Source organism: Anolis carolinensis, chromosome 6 (assembly GCF_035594765.1).
Source record: "Anolis carolinensis isolate JA03-04 chromosome 6, rAnoCar3.1.pri, whole genome shotgun sequence".
In the NCBI taxonomy this organism is placed as follows: Eukaryota; Metazoa; Chordata; class Lepidosauria; order Squamata; family Dactyloidae; genus Anolis; species Anolis carolinensis.
Genome location: NC_085846.1, coordinates 8,372,385 through 8,393,658, shown reverse-complemented (window position 1 = coordinate 8,393,658; position 21,274 = coordinate 8,372,385). Strand labels below are relative to the sequence as shown.

General features: G+C 44.7%; 1 protein-coding gene across 2 annotated transcripts in view; it reads right to left on the bottom strand.

Annotated features, from left to right (window-relative positions):
• Positions 1-9,761: 9,761 nt before the first annotated feature.
• Positions 9,762-21,274, bottom strand: part of cdh24 (cadherin 24) — a 52,268-nt gene continuing 40,755 nt past the window's right edge. For both annotated transcript variants that reach the window (XM_062957530.1, XM_003229018.4), the window contains exons 5-12: positions 19,856-20,023; positions 17,094-17,284; positions 15,812-16,065; positions 15,515-15,651; positions 14,305-14,426; positions 14,090-14,204; positions 12,505-12,753; positions 9,762-11,318 (exon numbers count right to left, since the gene is read on the bottom strand). In XM_062957530.1, the coding sequence (XP_062813600.1) occupies positions 10,801-11,318; positions 12,505-12,753; positions 14,090-14,204; positions 14,305-14,426; positions 15,515-15,651; positions 15,812-16,065; positions 17,094-17,284; positions 19,856-20,023 (1,754 nt within the window). In that variant the 3' untranslated portion in view covers positions 9,762-10,800. The remainder of the gene's footprint in view (positions 11,319-12,504; positions 12,754-14,089; positions 14,205-14,304; positions 14,427-15,514; positions 15,652-15,811; positions 16,066-17,093; positions 17,285-19,855; positions 20,024-21,274) is intronic.

Below are 21,274 nucleotides of genomic sequence, written 5' to 3'. Positions count from 1 at the left end.
AGACCAGTTTTAGCTTTCTCTTAACAATCATCTAACAGCGGTTGTTCAATCAAGCTTTTGAGGCGTTTCTATCCTGCTTAGTGCTGAATTTACACACAAAATACTTAAGGTGCAATTAGGGTGCACAAGTCATGCCAGACTAATCTGATCTCTTTTTTCGATAGAGTTACGAGTTGGGTCGATACAGGGAATGCTGTGGATGTAGCGTACCTGGATTTCAGTAAGGCCTTCGACAAAGTCCCCCACGACCTTCTGGCAAACAAACTAGTAAAATGTGGGCTAGACAAAACTACGGTTAGGTGGATCTGTAATTGGCTAAGCGAACGAACCCAAAGGGTGCTCACCAATGCGTCGTCTTCATCATGGAAAGAAGTGACAAGTGAAGTGCGGCAGGGCTCCGTCCTGGGCCCGGTTCTGTTCAACATCTTTATTAACGACTTAGACGAAGGGTTAGAAGGCACAATCATCAAGTTTGCAGACGACACAAAACTGGGAGGGATAGCTAACACTCCAGAAGACAGGAGCAGAATTCAAAACGATCTTGACAGACTAGAGAGATGGGCCAAAACTAACAAAATGAAGTTCAACAGGGACAAATGCAAGATACTTCACTTCGGCAGAAAAAATGGAAATCAAAGATACAGAATGGGGGACGCCTGGCTTGACAGCAGTGTGTGCGAAAAAGACCTTGGAGTCCTTGTGGACAACAAGTTAAACATGAGCCAACAATGTGATGCGGCTGCTAAAAAAGCCAATGGGATTCTGGCCTGCATCAATAGGGGAATAGTGTCTAGATCCAGGGAAGTTATGCTCCCCCTCTATTCTGCCTTGGTCAGACCACACCTGGAATACTGTGTCCAATTCTGGGCACCACAGTTGAAGGGAGATGTTGACAAGCTGGAAAGCGTCCAGAGGAGGGCGACTAAAATGATTAAGGGTCTGGAGAACAAGCCCTATGAGGAGCGGCTTAAAGAGCTGGGCATGTTTAGCCTGCAGAAGAGAAGGCTGAGAGGAGACATGATAGCCATGTACAAATATGTGAAGGGAAGTCATAGAGAAGAGGGAGCAAGATTGTTTTCTGCTGCCCTGCAGACTAGGACACGGAACAATGGCTTCAAACTACAGGAAAGGAGATTCCATTTGAACATCAGGAAGAACTTCCTCACTGTGAGAGCTGTTCGACAGTGGAACTCTCTCCCCGGGGCCGTGGTGGAGGCTCCTTCCTTGGAGGCTTTTAAGCAGAGGCTGGATGGCCATCTGTCGGGGGTGCTTTGAATGCGATTTCCTGCTTCTTAGCAGGGGGTTGGACTAGATGGCCCATGTGGTCTCTTCCAACTCTACTATTCTATGATTCTATGATTCTATGATTCTAGGGTGATGTGGGGGGCATATAACTTGCCAACACCAATGGACTGCAAGTCCCAACAGTCCTATTCCAGCTTTGACATTTGTGAGGAACTCTGGGATTCCATCAACATGAAACCTAGCCCTGGATTACCATATACAGTAGAGTCCCACTTATCCAACATAAAAGGGCCAGCAGAACGTTGGATAAGCGAAAATGTTGGATAAGAAGGAGGGATTAAGGAAAAGCCTATTAAACATCAAATTATGGTATGATTTTACAAATTAAGTACCAAAACATCATGTTTTATAACAAATCGACAGAAAAAGCAGTTCAATACACGGTAATGTTATGTAGTAATTACTGTACTTAACAATTTAGCACCAAAACATCGCAATGTATTGAAAACATAGAATCATAGAATCGTAGAGTTGGAAGAGACCTCACAGGCCATCCAGTCCAACCCCCTGCAAGAAGCAAGAAGACTACAAAAACATTGGCTACTAACAAATTGACTACAAATAAAGATAGAATTGCATAAAATGAACTTACAGTAACAACACTGTTACAACACTTACAGTAACAACACTGTCAGAAATTAAATCTATAAAAAGTTAAGTCCTTGCTGCCTAGAGAAACAGCTGTGGATCTGAGCAGGTGGCAGACTGGGTGGATAATCCAGAATGTTGGCTAAGCGAATGTTGGATAAGTGAGACTCTACTGTAGTTGTAAGGATGCTCTAAATAAGTGGTTCCTCAACTTTGGCATTTCAGTTGTAACGGTGGTGTAACTGGTTGAGGCTTCTGGGAATTGAAGTCCAAAGCACTTGGATGACCAAAGTTTGTGAACTACTGCTCTAAATCGATGCTTCTCCAGGTATTTTGGACTCCATCTCCCAGAATCCTTAACCATTGGCCAAACTGGCTGGAGTTTCTGGAAATGGACATCCCAAACATAGGGATGGCTAGTGTTTGAGAACCATTGCTCCAAATAATTTTTAAAGGACAGATGTGTCTTAGAATTGACACATCTCATGTCTTAAATCCCGCCTTGATCTCAGCCGCTTATTACAAGAGGGCTAAATTTAGAGTCGACGCCTGGGTTTCTTCCCCTCTCTTTCCTGTCCTCTTTCCTTGTGTGTCATGCCTTTTTGGTGTGTCTTGCCTTCTTGTTTGTAAGCCTGAGGACAGGAGCTGTCCTACTGCTGATACTTGTAAGCTTTTTACACGGAAACTTTGTTGGCTAAATAGTATGGCTGGCGATGGGGAGGCAGGGAGGGAGTGCTTTATATAAATAAATAAGTGGCTTAATCTCCTTTTAAAGCTACTTAAGCTGGCCCTGCCAGCAAGTTCCATAAATTAATTCTGCGTTCTGTGAAGAGATATTTTATTTTGTCTCTCTTGAGTCGACTGCCAATCACTGGCTGACCCTAAGGTTAAACATTAGGCGAGAGGAAGGGAAAAATCCGTTTCATTCAGCCATCTAGAATATTATAAATTGCTGTCATGTTTGCTGTCTCCCGCTTCCCCTGAAGTCTTTGTTTTCCCTTTTGCACAAAGCACCTTTTTTTTTTGGAAGAGAATCATAATTACTCCCATTTTACAGAGGATAATAGAAAGAAAAATGGCAAGAAACCCAAGAGTAATGAATTTGGGAGATAAGTGAACCCAGATATCCTAGTTAAGTTGTATCCAATGAATTTTATCTCATGGATCTTCACACATTTTTGCTGAAACAGATCAACTTATCCTTCAGACCGGTTTGAATGGAAACCTCCATCATTCACAGCCAGCATGATGGGAGTTGTAATTGAACATACCTGGGAGGCTCTGCTCCTTTTGTGAATATGGTGCAGCATTACAAAGAGAAGCACAAAATCCCACCTGACATCCATCCCCTTCCCTTGGGTGCTTTTAAAAGCCCAAACGTACCCACTCATTTGTTCTTTTCTGTTTTGCTTTGCTGGCCAGACGGAGGCATCCAGATGCATTGATTATGGGGCTTAGAGGGTGAATACCTATTTACAGCCCGTGCGCGTGTTTTCAATTTCTATCTCGCTTCAATAATATCACAAGCTGTTTCTGGGGGAAATGACACATCGCTTGTCTTCTCTGCTCCTTCGAAGTTGACCTGCAGGGCTTTATGCATTAAAAGAGATTTCTAAAGAAACCGCACTTTCTAATATTTTTGAAAGACTTGCTCTGCTCCCAATGATGCCTAGGACAGGGGGTAATCTCACCCATTTGGGGTCCTCTCCATGCCAATTTAGGCTGCAAACACGCTCCCCTCCTAAACAAGAACAACACTTCTAGGAAGAACAAAAACCTCTTCTAGACATAAAATGGTCAGGGGAAGGCAGTAATAATACAATTTGCATACCTTCCAATATTTCTGTTGGTTTCCATATACAAGTTGGAGTATCAAGGTCTGGTCTCGAAAGTCATAGTGCAACACCCAAACCACTACAACAGTCTAACTCTCTAATATTTCACAGATGAAAACCAGTATGGATGTGGCCAAGCACTGAGAGTAGTAAAGATGGCAAAAGTAAGGAATGAGGAAGTACACACAAGTCAGGAGAGGCTGAAGCAGTTTACTTTTGATTGAAACTACTGGGAAGGGCAAAATTCTGCATCCTCTTTCTGCATGGAATACATTTGTTGTTTATTCGTTCAGTCACTTCTGACTCTTTGTGACCTCATGGACCAGTCCATGCCAGAGCTCCCTGTCAGCCATGGCCACCTCCAGCTACTTCAAGGTCAAGCCAGTCACTTCGAGGACACCATCAATCCATCTTGCCCTTGGTCGGTCCCTCTTCCTTTTTCCTTCCTTTTTCCCCAGCATCATTCTCTTCTCCAAGCTTTCCTGTCTTCTCATAATGTGGCCAAAGTACTTCATCTTTGTCTCTCATCTCCTTCCCTTCAGTGAGCAGCCATTGGGCATTATTTCCTGGAGGATGGACTGGTTGGATCTTCTTGCCAAGGTCCAAGGCACTCTCAGGATTTTCCGCCAGCACCAAAGTTCAAAAGCATCTCTCTTCCTTCGCTCAGCCTTCCTTATGGTCCAGCTCTTGCATCCATAGATTACTGCAGGGAAATCCATTGCTTTAACTATACAGACCCTTGTTGCCAGTGTGATGTCTCTACTCTTGACTGTTTTGCTGAGACTGGTCATAGCTCTCCTCCCAAGAAGTAAACGTCTCCTGATTTCCTGGCTGCAGTCTGCGTCTGCAGCAATCTTTGCACCTAGAAATACAAAATCTGTCACTGCCGCCATGTTTTCTCCCTCTGTTTGCCAGTTATCAATCCGTCTGGTTCCTTAATTTTGGTTTTCTTGATGTTTAACTGTGCAACCCAGCTTTTGCACTTTCTTCTTTCCTCTTGGTGATAAGGATCCTCAGCTTGCTTTCAGCCATCAGAGTGGTATCATCTGCATACCTAAGGTTGTTAATGTTTCTTCCAGCAATTTTAACTCCAGCCTTGGATTCATCAAGCCCCGCACGTCGCGTGATATGTTCTGCATACAAGTTGAATAGGGAGGGTGAGAGTATGCAGCCCTGTCGTACTCCTTTCCCAATCTTGAACCAGTCTGTTCTTCTGTGGTCTGTTCTTACTGTTGCTACGTGGTCGTTATACAGATTTTTTGGGAGACAGAGAAGGTGACTTGAAATACATAATACTTTTATACTTTGAATTCAGCTTGAAATATGACTCATATGTTGAGGACAAAAGAGTAAAGTGGAGAAGGAAAACTGGGCCATTTCAAAAGCAGAGGAAAAAGTGGGACAGCAAAGGATTAAGCAGGACTGTCCCTGCCAACTGGGAAAGTATATACTAGGGGAAATTTGGGGACAAAAATTAATCTACTGGATGTTTCCCACCAGCCACATTTTGTCCATCTCTATGCTTGCAGAATACATGTGTTTCTCTGCTTCTGAATGGATCCAGAATTTTTTGCAATACCTGGTCAACAGCTACACCGATTCAGAAATAAATTTGCATGAGAAGAGGACACAACAGTGAGGATCAAGGACAGAATCAGGGAAAAGGAGAGATGAAAGCTGTAGGAAGTTGCACTGACTTCAATGCAAGGCTAGAATCTATTGTGTGTGAGCATTCACTTAATATTAAGGAAGGCATGAGCCCAACAAGAAGCGACTCCGCATCATTTGCAAACCTTTTCCCCCTAGCCACTGAGATCCCATCATTTGGGAATGAGCCATTTCTATTGACAAAAGGCAGGTGCTGTGGCTCCACAGCCTTCTGTACTAAAACTGGAGGCCTTGGCATGCCCAGGAATCCTTCAGATCTTTTTTCAGCGCGTGCCCTCCTGCCGGGTAGGAGTTAACAGCATTCAGGTAACTAGCGGCATTATCTTAGAGATCGCCATCTCTCCCGACATCAGAGACCGCACCAATATTAACAGCCTGTGAACCAGCCTTGAACAAAAGATGAAAAACAGGTAGCAGAAAGCCCCTGTGGTCTCCCTTTCCTTGATAGGATTGCCAATCAACTGGGTTGAGCCGCAGCGGGAGGAGGCTGGGCTGGGATTTTTCCGCTTTCAGGACAGTTGCCAGGGAAAACAAAGGAGCCAAGATGTCCCTTGATAATGCACCGCCTTTTTGCCCCCCAACCAAGATGGAGAGATGATATTATACTGAGCAAACCCAAACTGAAAGGTTTTGCTTCGAATCTCCTCTCTATTTTCTGCTCTCTCTTGTCGTCCCTCCTGAATTAAGGCTTGTCTCCTTGATAGGGGACAACAATCTGTATTTTCTGGTATATATGGAGAGTTGAAACATCCCCATTGTTAAAATCACACAGTGATTTGCTACCCTTGCCCTCCTTCAAAGCAGCCAGGCATCATAGAGCCATCATCTCTAAGGCTGAGAGATGCAAAGCTGTCCTTTCATGGTAAGGAATTGGCGTGTTATACGTCTCTTTCCATCTGGATAATGTCAAAAGGTTTCCCGCTCTCTAACTGTGCGCTCAACCTAGGTACCAGGATTTCAGAAAGCAATGTATGGATGCCTATCTTTTCAATATCTTAAGGGCTGTTGTTGGGGCGAGTGTGCTTATTAACAAAAGACCCTCACCATAAACCAGGGGTCCCCAAACTAAGGCCTGGGGGCCGGATGTGGCCCTCCAAGGCAATTGATCTGGCCCCCGCTCTCAGTTTTAGACTTAGGCTCACCCAAAGTCTGAAATGACTTGAAGGCACAACAACAACAATTCTACTTGATGATTTCTTTGGCCAGAAGCAGGCCCACACTTCCCACTGAAATCCTAATAAGTTTACAGTATGTTGGTTAAAATTATTTTTAAATATTGTATTGTTTTTTCATTTACCAATATTGTAAATGAAATATTGTAAATGAATGATACGGTAATAATATAATATATTGTGTATACATATAATATTGCTAATAAACATTATAATGTAGTACAATATAATATTTATTTATTTATTTATTACAGTATTTCTACCCCGCCCTTCTCACCCAATAGGGGACTCAGGGTGGCTAATAATAATAATAATAATAATAATAATAATAATAATAATAATAATAATAATACAATAAAATGATATTGTATAATATAATAATATTAATTATATATTATACATTAAATGTAATATTACTAATAATATTATGGTATAATGGTATAGTACAATATAGTAATATATAATGCTAATATTGTGCTATGCTAATAATATAATATATTGTATGTACATACAACTTGTAAGCCGTTCCCCCTCGGGGTGAGAGAGGGTGGGGTATAAATGCAGCAAATAAGTAAATAAATAATTGATTGTTGTTGGTGGGTTTTTTTGCACTACAAATAAGACATGTGCATAGGAATTTTGTTTGTTTTTCTTCCAAATGATAATTTGGCCCCTCAACCATCTGAGGCCCATGAATCGGCCCTCCACTTAAAAAGTTTGAGGACCCCTGCCATAAACGTATAGCAGAGCAACTTATTAGCAGCGGCGTGACCCAGCACCAGTAACCAAAAGTGATAAAAAGAACAAAAAACACACAGACCAATGGTATCTTTGCCTTGGGAGGCTTTCCTTTGTAGCAAAATAATATGGTTGCACTATTTACAAGAACAAGGTTTCCATAAGACAAATAAAGTTCTTTAAGCTTTCTTCTTTGCTTCCACGCTGGGTTTCTCTCTCATGCAGATAAATTGCTTCGCTCTCACAGAGCCTCCTCTCACACCGAACCGACACAATAGCTTTACACACAGCAGCCTTCCCACTGGAGATTTACACATGAGCTTTACACACAAGATCTTCAACCTGAGGCTTCTCTCGAAGCTTCTCACATCAGGCCTTCTCATACTGAGGCATAGCTCACACTCCTCAGGAGGAAACTAGCTTATTTAACCCTTTCAGTGTTTGACTCACATTTTTGTCATTAAAATACCTAGTTCATTTTTAATATTTCTGACAGTTCTCTCTTTCTTTTCCCCTTTCCATTCAAAACAGTCCTTTTGAGACCACTGAATGCCATAATTCTTGGGGCAGAATTCAGATTTTGCTACCCAAATTCAGACTGTTTGGACCAGTTTCCTCTTTTCTGTATGTCTTTTGGCTGTCTCTTTCCCATAGATGCATACTTCATATATTTCCTTTAAAAAGTTACTTTATAATTGCAGAATTACAGAACTAAAAGGTACCTCACGGGTACTCTAGTCCAACCCCTCCTTATAATCAACGCAGAAGTTAGGTTTGCCAGGCGAAATACAGAACTGGGATTTTAATAGTGGCTTGGAAAATGGCATTTTCCAACAGGTGTTGCAATAATACCTGCTAAAATTCTCTCTTCTGCACAGCCATTAAAGGCACAAAATGCCTCTCCTGTGTTTCACCTGGCAAACCGAGCAGAAATTCACAGCTAAAGTATCTTTCCAAATTCTGCTCCAAAATTTCTAGCAAAGAAAACCTTTGGAGCCAGCCTGTTTCATTGTCGAACAGCTCAGTGTACAAGATGCTTTTCCTAATGTTTATTTGGCGTCTCCTTTATGATAATTTCAATCCATTGGTTCCAGTCCTATTCTCTGGAGCAGCAGCAAACAAGCTTGCTCCATTTTCCACATGACAGTCCTTCAAAGATATTCAAAGGCGGCTAGCATCACATCGTCATTCTGTTTTCTCTTCTTCAGGCTAAACATGCCCAGCTCCTTCAATCATTTCTCATAGGATTTGGTTTCTAGACCCTTTACCATCTTGTTTGACCCTCCCTCGAATACTCCCCAGCATCTCAATTTCCTGCCTAAACTGTGCTGGATAAATATTAATGCACCAAGGAAGGGGATGAGAGAGGCTTGCTTGCCCCCCAGATGGGAAACTGTTGTGTTGTGGAAGCCTCAGTTCCCTGCGTATAATTTCAAGAAGACTGAATGTTTAAGGAGAGGAATTATTGGTGCTCATCTCTATTTCTAAGACGAATAGCCGGCGTTGTCCATAGACACCTTCTAGGTCATGTGGCCAGCATGACTGCATGGAGTGGCGTTACCTTCCCGCTGTAGTGGTACCTATTGATCTACTCACATTTGCATGTTTTCGAACTGTTAGGTTGGCAGAAGCTGGGGCTAACAGTGGGAGCTCACTCCACTCATTGGATTTGAACTGACGACTTTATGGTCAGCAAGCTCACCAGTTTAACCCGCTGCCCATCCGGGGTTGCTTATCTACATATTATGTACATATATACAAATATAGATATTCCAAAATCCCAAATGTCTCAAGCACTTGGGATAAGGAATATTTATAGCTCTAGATCACATCCATTATAGTCATTAAAGTTACACACAACTTTGGGTGTATCTACACTGTCAAATTAATGCAGTTTGACACCATTTTAACTGCCGTAGATCAATGCTATGGAGTCTTGAGGGTTGGCTGTTCTTTTAAAAGCTTTTTGCCTTTCTCTACCAAAGAATGCTGGTGCCTTGCAAAATGGCACCTCCCAGGATTCCATAGCATCGAGCCATGGCTGATAAAAGTGGTGTCAAACTACATCAATTCTACAGTGTAGATGCACCCTTTGTTTTTCTTCCAGAGATTTGCTGGTAATAGCTCCTATAAACTCACAAGCTCCTAAAGATAAAGGGAAAAGTTTTCCCGATACTAAGTCTAGTTGTGTCTGACTGTGGGAGTTGGTGCTCATCTCTATTTCTAAGCCGGCATTGTCCATAGTCACCTCCTAGATCATGTAGCCAGCATGACTGCATGGAGCGTCTTTACCTTCCTGCCAGAGCAGTACCTATTGATCTACTCACATTCACATGTTTCTGGTAGGTTGGCAGAAGCTGGGACTAACAGCGGTAGTTCACCCCGCTCCCTGGATTCGAACTGCTGACCTTTTGATCAGCAAGTTCATCAGCTCAGCAGTTTAATGAAAAACTCCTTGTTTTGTTTTTTTTTAGAAAATAAATTGTTTATTACGAAATTATAACATGGATGTCCCGACCTGACACCGATTATGCCTCAGCTCCCTAGAATAAAATTGTCCCGGATGTGTCAAGTCCCGCTGTGGCATCAGAAGAGGAGAGCGTTGTCCAGAGGGCAAAGTCCAGGTCCAAACGTCCACCGCGCTGCCGCCTCTGCGAAGATCCTGGGATCGGTTCCACTGTCAGGGCTTGGGGTGGTCTGCAAGTCGAATGAGAGGTAAATCCATGCTGGCAAGACTGAATTGTTAGGGTCCGGGGAGGCAGGGAGTTTGGTACCAAAGGATTTGGGGAAAGAATGAATGCATAGCGTATTTTATACAGGGAGAGGGGGAAAGGGAGGAAACCGAAACGTAATAAAGCACAGCACAGATACTGCAAGAAAGAAACAAGAACTCAAGCTATGAAAACAGACGTTACGAATGACCCGAGAGAGTGAAAGGGGAAAAAGCGCCGTTAAAAAAAAGATAAACAAAGGTCCAGAGATGCAGAGGTAGTATTACAGAAAAAAAATCAGGAATGGAAGGAAGTAAAACTGGGAGAGAGGTGAGGATACGCAGGAGACAAAGAGGCTGAAATAAAAGGGAAGAAAAGGAAGCAAAATGTAACTGAAACAATTTAAAGGCCAACCGGGAGAAATTAGTTTGACTGAAAAAATATATAGCAAAGCAACAATAGCCAGGTACACAGGAAGGTGTTTGGAGAGAATGAGTTGAGAAGCACGCTAAAAGGACACATTCTAACTGAGAACAAGTAAGTCAGTTAACTGAAAAGGAAGAAAAGAAGAACAAACAAACTGGAACTCTGGGGGAAGAATCTTTTTTTTGGATCACAACATCCAGAACCTCCTCGCCAGCAGTGACCATGCTGGTTTGGGGATTCTGGGAGTTGCAGTCCTCCGAGAAACTTTTCCCAAGCTCCGCAAGCAACACATAAAGGACCAACAGGAATCAGAAGGCTACACTCTTCCATGGATGTCCCCTCCCCGCGTCACGTCCCTCAGGTGGGAGGAGGCGGCCCTTCCGGGGCACCGTAGAGCTCGGCCAGTGTTCGGAAGAGCGGGCCCCATTCTTCCAGGTATTCGTATCCACCTGCGTCGCTGTCTCCGGCGCACGAGGAGCCGGGGGAACTGAGCGAGCCCGCGGAGGAGCCCTGCCCCTCGTAGCCGTACACCTGGATGGAGTCATATGGCGGGACGGAAGGGTCGGAATCCACCTCGCACAAGCGGGCCGCCAAAAAGCTGGCCACGTCGTGGGGCTGGGGGGGCACCCGGGTAGACAGGGAGGCCGTGAAGTGCGGACGGGGCAGGACGTCCCGCCGGAGGAGGCGCCGGTGCTGCGGCGGAGGGGGGGCGGCGTCCGGGTTCTGGAGGGCGGCCATGTCGAAGGCCTCCGTGTCCTCTTCGCCACCACCCTCGTCGTCGTAGGTGATGATGTTCTCTCGGACGTCCTCTTCCTCAAAGGGGAGCAGGGTGGTCTGCTTCTGCCTCCGGAGAGCGACAAAGAGCAACACCAGGGCTGGACAGGGGCAGGCAGGGAAGAAAGAATGGAGGAAATGGATGGAGAAAGAAAAAGCTTAACAGGATAGAACCACCTCCATGTACTCATCAGACACATCCTGTGTTATCTCTTGGATGTTTCTTGGAGAAGCCAGCACTGGTGAGACAGTCCCCAAAGATTGAACCCGTCTCACTCTAAGTCATGACAGCCTCTTCAATGACAAACCTGACCATCAAGCCTCTTTGCCTTCCCCTATTTGTAGACGTTCTGAGCTTATGACCTAGAATAGGGTGGACAACTCCATGAGCATATGGAAGAGCCAAGACTTGCTTTTGAGATTTTTGGCATCACAAGTGAATTTGCTGTTCCTCTGTGAAATGTCAGTGGCCTAGCAGAAGCAATTATTTCATATTTTAAAGTTAAAACGTTTGAATGTTTGCACACAGTTCAAAACCAAATAATTTTGATGTAGGTAAAGGTAAAGGTTTTCCTCTGACATTAAGTCTAGTCATGACTGACTCTGGGGTTGGTGCTCATCTCCACTTTTAAGCCAAAGAGCCGGCATTGTCTGTAGACACCTCCAAGGTCATGTGGCTGGCATGACTGCAAGGAGCGCTGTTACCTTCCCATCAGAGCAGTACCTATTGATCTACTCACATTTGCATGTTTTCGAACTGCTAGGTTGGCAGAAGCTGGGGCTAACAGCAGGAGCTCACACTGCTCTCCAGATTCGAACTGCCGACCTTTTGGTCAGCAAGTTCAGCAGCTCAATGGTTTAGCCTGCTGCACCACTGGAGGCTCCAATTTTGATGTAAAACACTGCTTTTGTTTGCTATTACAGCATCACATGTCAGTAATCCAACAGCAAATGCATTGGTGCAAAAACAGCCTCATTTAGAGGGGGGAACAAATGGGCAACCCCATACCAGATATTGCACATCCTGACCAAGAAAACTCAATACGGCAGGAATTCCCACAGCAGTGCAAGAGATCCACACTTTATGGCTGTCACCCTAAAAACTCTCAGTTTCTCATAATGTCTCTTGATAGTTCGAAGGTGTTGGTGGAGGTCCATCAAAGAGTGAGCCACCCTCCTCTTCTACGGTTGCTGATCCTTGTCCACTAGCAGACTTTCCCATCATTCTCCAAACCTTTCCTAACCTCTCATGCCTCAGATATACAGCCCCTTTGAGTCCTTTCTTACCAAGCAGGGTGCCCACGCAGGCCAGGATGGCAAGGAGGGCTCCGGTGCTGAGGCCGGCGGGCGATCCCTGGGCCTCGGGCCCACACGAGTGCATGGCTCCGTCTCGGCGACACCGGCAGATGCTCACGGTCAGCGTTGGGGAACCCGTGCGGGTGGGGGAACCGCCGTCCACTAGCTCCAGGGGCACCAGCAGGGATGTCCCCTGCGCAGGCAGACGGCCGGCCCGGAGGAGCAAAGAGGCAGAGTTATCTGGAAAGGAGATGATTTTTTAAAAACCGTTTCAGAAGCAACTTGAGAACATACTGCAAGTCACAACTGGTGTGAGAGAATTGGTTGTGTTGTCGAAGGCTTTCATGGCTGGGATCAAAGGGTTGTTGTATGTTTTCCGGGCTGTATGGCCATGTTCCAGAAATATTCTCTCCTGACGTTTCGCCCACATCTATGGCAGGCAGCCTCAGAGGTTGTGAGGTATGGAGAAACTAAGCAAGGAAGGTTTATATATATCTGTGGAAAGTGTGAAAAGAACTCTTTGTCAGTTGTGTAGTCTGACATGATAGAGAAATCAGCCATCCTGGACACAGTATATTATTTGAGAACACAGAAATGCTTGACCACTCCAACAACTATTATGTCAGACTACACAGAGAAGCCATTGAAATTCACAAGCATGTGGACAACTTCAACAGAAAAGAGGAAACCATGAAAATGAACAAAAACTGGCTACCAGTATTAAAAAACTCAAAAATCAGAACAGTAAATAAGAAGCAGCACTCTGAAAACAGAAGAGTTCCAAGGGCAGCTAATGACTCTGAACAAAGGATGCCCCCAGGCAGAAATAGCCAGGAGATGAACCTTTCCAATGCTAATTAAGGTGATTAACTGCAACATTCACACTGGCTTTCCAACTGACAAAGAGTTCTTCTCACACCCTGGACTTTCCACAGATATATATAAACCTTCCTTGCTTAGTTTCTCCATACCTCACAACCTCTGAGGATGCCTGCCATAGGTGTGGGTGAAACGTCAGGAGAGAATACTTCTGGAACATGGCCAGACAGCCCGGAAAACATACAACAACCCAGAGGATTGGTTGTCTACAGAGATGTTGCCCAGGGGACGCTTGGATGAGTTCCATCCTTGTGGGAGGCTTCTCTCCTGTCCCTGCAAGCTAGAGCTAACAGACAGGAGCTCGCCCATCCCTGAATTCGAACTGTCAACCTTCAGGTCAGCAACCTAACCTTCAAGTCAGCAGTTCAGCCGACACAAGGGTTTAACCCATTGCGCCACTGCCATGAAAAGGCTGACTTTGGGTTTTAACAAAATGCTCTTAGAGAGCAAGTATGAAAAAATGTATCATCACCATTCAAACATTTTTACCAGTTCACATGCATCCAAGAATGTATGTGCCACCATGTTCATTTTGACATTGATAGAAGTGAGAGGATTGCCACAGAGATGTTGGCTCTGTATATCTTATACAGTTCTTGGTACAGATTTCAGCATCTCTCAAATTCCTAGTCCATATGGAACTGTAGAGATCAAGCTCACGACCAAAGCTCTAGAAAAAGACATTCAAACCCCTCACCCTTGTTGTCTCTCACAGTGACATTGGGTTCCCTTATCCCATGCGGGGAGCGGATGATGATGCGGCTCGTGTTGCCATCTTCATCTCGATCCACCGCCCGGATCAGCTGCACCAACTGGCCGAGGAGAAGAAAACAAGCGATGAACAAGAGCACCTTTGGTCCACCTCCCTGCAGAGCACGGCCTTCCCAGAACTAAAGTCCCAGGGTGACTGACCTGGCCGGGGACACTATTGTCACAGATGAAGGGCTCGTAGCTGTGCTCCAGTTGGGGCGGATTGTCATTCACATCCAGGATCTGGATGGCTACTTGGACATGAGAGGCCTGCGTAGGGCTGTCTGAGAGCAAGAGCAGGAGTGGGGGAGTGACATGGAGCCCCCGCGGCCAACAAGGGCAAAGCCGGTGAGTGACGGTGCCACAATCCCGGAAGGGAAATGATATGCAAACAAAACACAGTCAGCGCAAGGTTGGAGGCGATGTGTGGAGGACACAGAGAAGCGGCGCATGATTAACCCAGATCCAGAGGGAGAATGAAATCCATCCACGTAGGAGAGCCGTACAGGTCACACACCACAGATCATGCATTTCCATGTGACAAACATACAAAATCCCATTGCATAGATTTACATAAGACGGTGAGAGAGATAAAAGAGGGAGAGGCAGAGGAATAGCACACAGGCAGGCAACGGTTGCAGTCAAGAGATGGCACAGAAACAAAAACAAAGGGGATAAAGAAGTTTTAGCCATTCAAAGATTCAAAGCACACGTGCATATATGTGTACACAGCCCCAAAGTTTCAAGACAATAGTATGACAAATGAACATGTCCAGCACACAGTGTAGTGACCAGCCACCCAACAGATAACCATCCGGCACAAGCAAAATGCAAAAGCCGTAACGAAACATGTTAATCGCCCCACCGCACATTCCCACCATGCATGTTCATAACAAGTATGGAATGGTGGTGGCGCATAAGGCAAACACGGGTTTAGGATGCAAAGGAGTCAGCCCAAAGCCATGAGACCGAAACAAGCCAAGCATGGAGGATTACACAGAGATGCATCAAGGAGAGGTGGGAGGGCAGGGAGAGAAAAAAGAGAGAAAGAATGAATACATATTTGCCTATAGGGGAAATTGTATGCTTTGTTGTTCAATACATATTTATGGGGAAGACCGACTTGTTTAGAATCATGAAAAGATAGAGTTGGAAGAACCACAAGGACCATCCAGTCCAACACGCTGGCAATACAGGAGTCCAGAGACTTCCAACAGATAGTGTCCAGATAGTAGTGCCCAACTACAACATATAGCCATCCAGGCTCTGTTTGAAAACCTTCAGAGATGGGGAATTCACCATACAAATACCCCACACTTCCCCCTTGCCACTTCCCAGCCGTTCCACAGAACCAAACCCACCTGTCCCTTACCAAGTTCAGTGGCCACCACCGTCATGTTATGCCAGGGCAACACCTCCCGGTCCAGGGGCACCGAGGTGAGAATCGTCCCATCCTGGGGATTGATGCTAAAATACCGTTCAGGGTCCGTGGGCAGCAGGATGGAGTATCTAGAAGATGGGGGGGAACCTGGGGTATCAGGTTGTCGTGGCAACCAGGTATAAACGGAGTAACTGTAACTTCACACACACCACACACCAAAAGGAGAAGCCCCCCGGCCCTCCAGCTACAGCATTCCCGCCCCGCTCCTGTGGTGCCCACTGCCATTACCGAATGACGCTGCTGGGGGAATCGAGGTCCACGGCCGCCACCTTGCCCACAAGGGTCCCCGGGGGGCTGTTCTCGTAAACGGCGAGGTGGTACTCGGAGCGGGAGAAGGATGGAGGTTCGTCAGCGTCCTCCACCGTGATCCGGACAGTGGCGATGTCCTTGAAGGGGCCTTTGCGAATGTACTGGGGATCGATGAGGGTGTTGGTGGCTTCCACGCGGAAAGTATAAGAGCGGCGGGATTCAAAATCCAGAGGCTATGGGTGGCCGCCCGGTTAAGAGGAAGGAGGGGAGAATGGAGGACATAATTAAGAAAAGAGCAATACCTGGATATGGCAGAGGCATGTGTCATTCTGAATCTTGGGAGGATGTCAAAATGATAGCAAATAATAAGACAATATCTGGAGGCATCTCATTGTCCATGGAAAAGAGAGTCTTGAGAGGTCATATTTAAAGTCTGGGACTGAAAGGGTTGTATGTCAAGCCTCCATATTCCCTGCGGTAGGGGCAAAGAACCCCCATGAAAGTGAAAAACTGTAGATTAAAAATTTACTATTTTACCTAGCAATTTCTATGTCCTCCACAAGGATTTTATGGTCAACTTCCACTGGACGTTGACCATGGAATTGCACCAGAAAACCTAGAGAATTCTCAGAGAAGTTTCCTTCTCGGAATGTCCAGGATCTCCAGCATAGCTGTACGGTCAACATCTGGAGGACATCGGTCATAGAATCCAACTGGAGGACCAAAGAGTCACACTGGAGGACTTCGAGATTCCAAGAGAGAACATTTTAAACCAAATCTGTGAATAACCAAATCTCAACAGTCAAACCTAAATTTGTGGAGATCTTACGGGACTTAGAACACACTGATTGCCCCCTCCCCTCCCCCAGTCTTTGGTTGCTGATAGGCTTCCAAACTTTATGACTGGTTGGAAGCCCTATATAATCTGAGAAGGTTCCGTATTCCAAATCCTAAGCATTTCTCTAGGGACCAATGCTGTGCACCCAAAGTTACCTCACTGCTTTTGCTTGGTTCATTTCCATCAGCCTCCGCTCCCAACATCTGTTGTCCTTGGGGAGATGGAGAGAACTGAGCAAGATGGTGACGTGAAGGCATTTCCCTTAGTAAGCTCCCGAGGGGGAAGCAACCACCTGCAGAGATCCCTAATTCTGTGGCATCTTTGGACTGGTGGAAATACCCACCTGGATTGGAGGGCTCAGAGGCTTTTATAAAGTCCACTTTCTGCTTCTGATGCCCTGCTCAGGCACTTGTCCTGACCCACCTTTTTGACTGTGATGATCCCATCCTGTCCCAGCGAATCCGTGTGGATGGCAAAGGCCTCAGCTCCATCTCCTCCATCCAAGATGCTATAAGCCAGCAAGGCATTCTCCCCTTCATCGGGGTCATGTGCCCGTAACCGTCCTACCACCGAGCCTGGAGGGGCCGTCTCCACCACGGAAAACTGGTAGGAGCCTAATGGGTTGGCAATGAGAGGCATAAAAAGCATGCATGCACATATAAAGGGATGACAGTATGGCAGTTTGACACTTGTGCTGCATTCACACCTGTACATGCTATGTTATGGTGACTTCTGATTTAAGAAGCATCTCCTGCCACCAGCTCTTGTCCTTAGTAATTGTTATTAGACTATGTGGTATGGAGACTAACAAATTTACTCATTTGGATGTTGATGTTTAGCCATGGGGCAACAGAAGCTGAACATCAACATCCAAAAGAGTACTTGTTACTCTGGATCCCATGATAACAAAGGGTGCATCTCTACACTGTAGAATTAATGCAGTTTGACACTACTTGAACTGCCATGGCTCAGTGCTATGGAATCCTGGCAGCTGGAAGCACTAGAACTCTTTGACAGAGAAAGCTGATGTTTCTGTTAATTTGTATCAGAGGCAAAAGACTTCCCAAGATTCCAGAGAGATGACTGCAACCAGCAAAATCTCCTTTCGGTCTGAATTAAAGCTCTTGTATAAGGTCTGGTGGATGAATGACATAAGCACTTTGCATTGTTTTAAAATTTGTATAGTGTATTTTATGACTGTTTTAACTGTTTTAACGTTTTTGTTCATTGTATAATGGTGTAATGGCATCAATTGCCACTTGTAAGCCACCCTGAGTCCCCTCAGGTGAGAAGTGCGGGGTATAAATAATTGCAATAAATAAATAAATAAATAAATATTGTTTTAAGCTATTTTACAATAGTTCCGGGTGGAGTTAGCCCTTTGTTCTTCCTGTCTTCAATAAACTCATTTTGGTTAACTTTCATCTTGCCTAAAGTGCCTCTGTATGTTAAGGGTCTTGATCTTATCAGAAGGTACCCCCCAACCCCCCGAATAAAGCCAGACACTATAGTTTCCCCAAAGGCTCAGGCGTGCCATCACACAAACTGCATCAGTTCTACAGTGTAGTCAAAATCAAAGTTCTTGGCTCTTTGCTTGCCCTTCATTCAGGATTTAGATAAATGTTCAGCATCCTTGATTTGAAATGCTTCGAATTTTGGAGCATTTCAAAATTTGGAATTATTGTAAAAAAAACTAAGGCTCTTCAAAATGAGGCCTGAAGTTGTAGTATTTGTGGTTCCCATTCTCTGTTTGCTTTTCAATAGCCAAATGATGTGGCTGGCTTCCATGTCTTAGGCCCCTTCGAGACTGCCTTATATCCCAGGATCTGATCTCAGATTATCTGCTTATATGAGTTTCCACTGCCAGATAATCTGTGATAAGAAGATAATTCTGGGATCAGATTCTGAGATATAGTGGCAGTGCGGAAGGGGCCTTAATCCAGTCCCATCACTGTTATTTTGCAAACCGTGAAACTGAAAATAAGAACAATATAAAAGCGCAAATGGGAAAATATGGGCATCCAAATAATTTATAGACTGCAACACCCATAATATCTCATGACTGGGGTTGATGTGTTGATATATATATATGTGTGTGTGTGTGTGTGTGTGTGTGTGTGTATGTATATATATACACAGTAGAGTCTCACTTATCCAACACTCGCTTATCCAATGTTCTGGATTATCCAACACATTTTTGTATTCAATGTTTTCAATACATAGTGATATTTTGGTTCTAAATTCGTAAATACAGTAATTACTACTTAGCATTACTGTGTATTGAACTACTTTTTCTGTCAAATTTGTTGTTAAACATGATGTTTTGGTGCTTAATTTGTAAAATCATAAGCTAATTTGATGTGTAATAGGCTTTTCCTTAATCCCTCCTTATTATTCAACATATTCGCTTATCCAACATTCTGCTGGCCCGTTTATGTTGGATAAGTGTGACTCTACTGTATATGTATATGTGTGTGTGTATATATGTATATATGTCTGTGTGTGTGTGTGTGAAAGGCCACAGTTACCAAATTCTGCAATGGAAGAGTTGGGTAACATTTTGCATGAATTCCGAACCAACATTTCTAAAACACTTACAGGGCAGCAATGCTTACATAACGTTTCGGAACGGACATTAATTCTTCTAAGATCTTTTCACTGTTGGCTTAAGATCTTAAAGTATTTGATTTGGACGCTTATTTGTGGGTATTTGTTTGCCCGCGGTAATATATTGGCTAAGAAGGGGGAACATCAATACTGTCAGGATACTTGCACACTGTCTATTTATGAGCTTTGTGATCGGGTATATAAAATTAAATTTAAAATGTTTCATAATGCCGAGCTCGACAGCGGAACGATAAATCGAGAAATTAGATTAGGAGGTAGAATCTGTGCTCTGCGCTCGCTTTGTCTCTCCCTCTTGCTTAGGGAAAGCATTTCTTTAAAAAAAACCAATTAAAGCGACTGCCATTTCCCTAAATGTAAATCCTATTGACTGCAATGAGGCTTACTTTTGAGTAGACTTTATAAGAAAGCCTCAGGCCCTTTCCTTTTCTCCCTCAGCCGCTTAAGCGGCTGAGGGAGAAAAGGAAGGGGCCTGAGGCTGTTAGGAATTATGGGAGTTGGAGTCCAAAACACCTCGCGGAACAAAGTTTGCCCATCGCTAGCTAATTTTTCATACTTACTTTGTGGAAAGCGGGGTGGGTTGTCATTGACGTCGCTCAATGTGACGGTCACCGTTGTGCTTCCCGAAAGACCCCCGGCATGGCCCCCCATGTCCTTGGCTTGCACCACCACCAGAAACTCCTGTTGCGTTTCCCGGTCCATGTTGGGCGTTGCAGTCCGGATGACACCTAATCATTGCAAAAAGAGCATCAGAAAGGGAGAAGCAGAATGGAAAAAGGTCTAGTAGACAAATAGGAGGGGACGTGCTATCGTCTTCTGAATGGCCGAGAAAGTGTGATTCGCCATGTCGTTTTATGCTGGACTACAACTCCTGTATTCTTTAACATTAGACATAATGACTAAAGTTGATGGAAGTTGTGATACAGTAACATCTGGAAAGCTACTGTTTGTTCTGTTTAGTCAGGATAATGAGGTTTGAATTGAGAGACAAGGCTTGTGGATATGATGCCTGACTTTCCAATGTCCTTTAGCCTTTCTCCAACCTTTGAGCCACAAGTGCTGCTGGGTTGCAATTGCCATTATCCCCAGTCCACATGGCGGAGAATTAAAAGGGATGGGAGTTGTCTTTCAATAACCTCTGGGCATCTAGACTGGTAAAAACTAAAGAAAACGGACCACCATGTATGTATGTACATATGTATGTATGTGTATGGAGCCTCTGGTGGCTCAGTGTGTTAAAGTGCTGAACTGCTGAACTTGCAGACTGAAAGGTCCTAGGTTCAAATCCGGGGAGCAGAGTGAGCGCCCGTTGTTAGTTCCAGCTTCTGCCAACCTAGCAGTTCGAAAACATGCAAATGTGAGTAGATCAATAGGTACCGCTCCGGCGGGAAGGTAACAGCGTTTCATGCAGTCATGACGTTGGAGGTGTCTACGGAGAGTGCCGACTCTTCCGCTTAGAAATGGAGATGAGCACCAACCCCCAGAGTCGGACACGACTGGACTTAACGTCAGGGGAAAACCTTTACCTTTACTATGTATGTGTATGGAGAGAGAGAGAGAGAGAGAGAGAGAGAGAGAGAGAGAGAGAGAGAGAGATAGATAGATAGATAGATAGATAGAGATATAGTTGAATGTGTTGTCAAAGGCTTCCATGACCAGAATCATGTGAGTTTTGTGAGTTTTCCGGGCTGTATAGCTATGTTCCAGAAGCATTCTGTCCTGACGTTTCACCTATATCTATGGCAGGCATCCTCAGAGGTTGTGAAATCTGTTGGAAGCTAAGCAAGTGGGGTTTATATATCTGTGGAATAATGTCCAGGGTGGAAGAAAAAGCTCTTGTCTGTTTGAGGCAAGTGTGAATGTTGCAATTGGCCACCTTGATTAGCATTGAATGGCCTTGCAGCTTCAAAGCCTCACTGCTTCCTGCCTGGAATGTCTGCTTCCTGCCTCTTTCTTGAGTGTTGTTCTTTATTTACTAT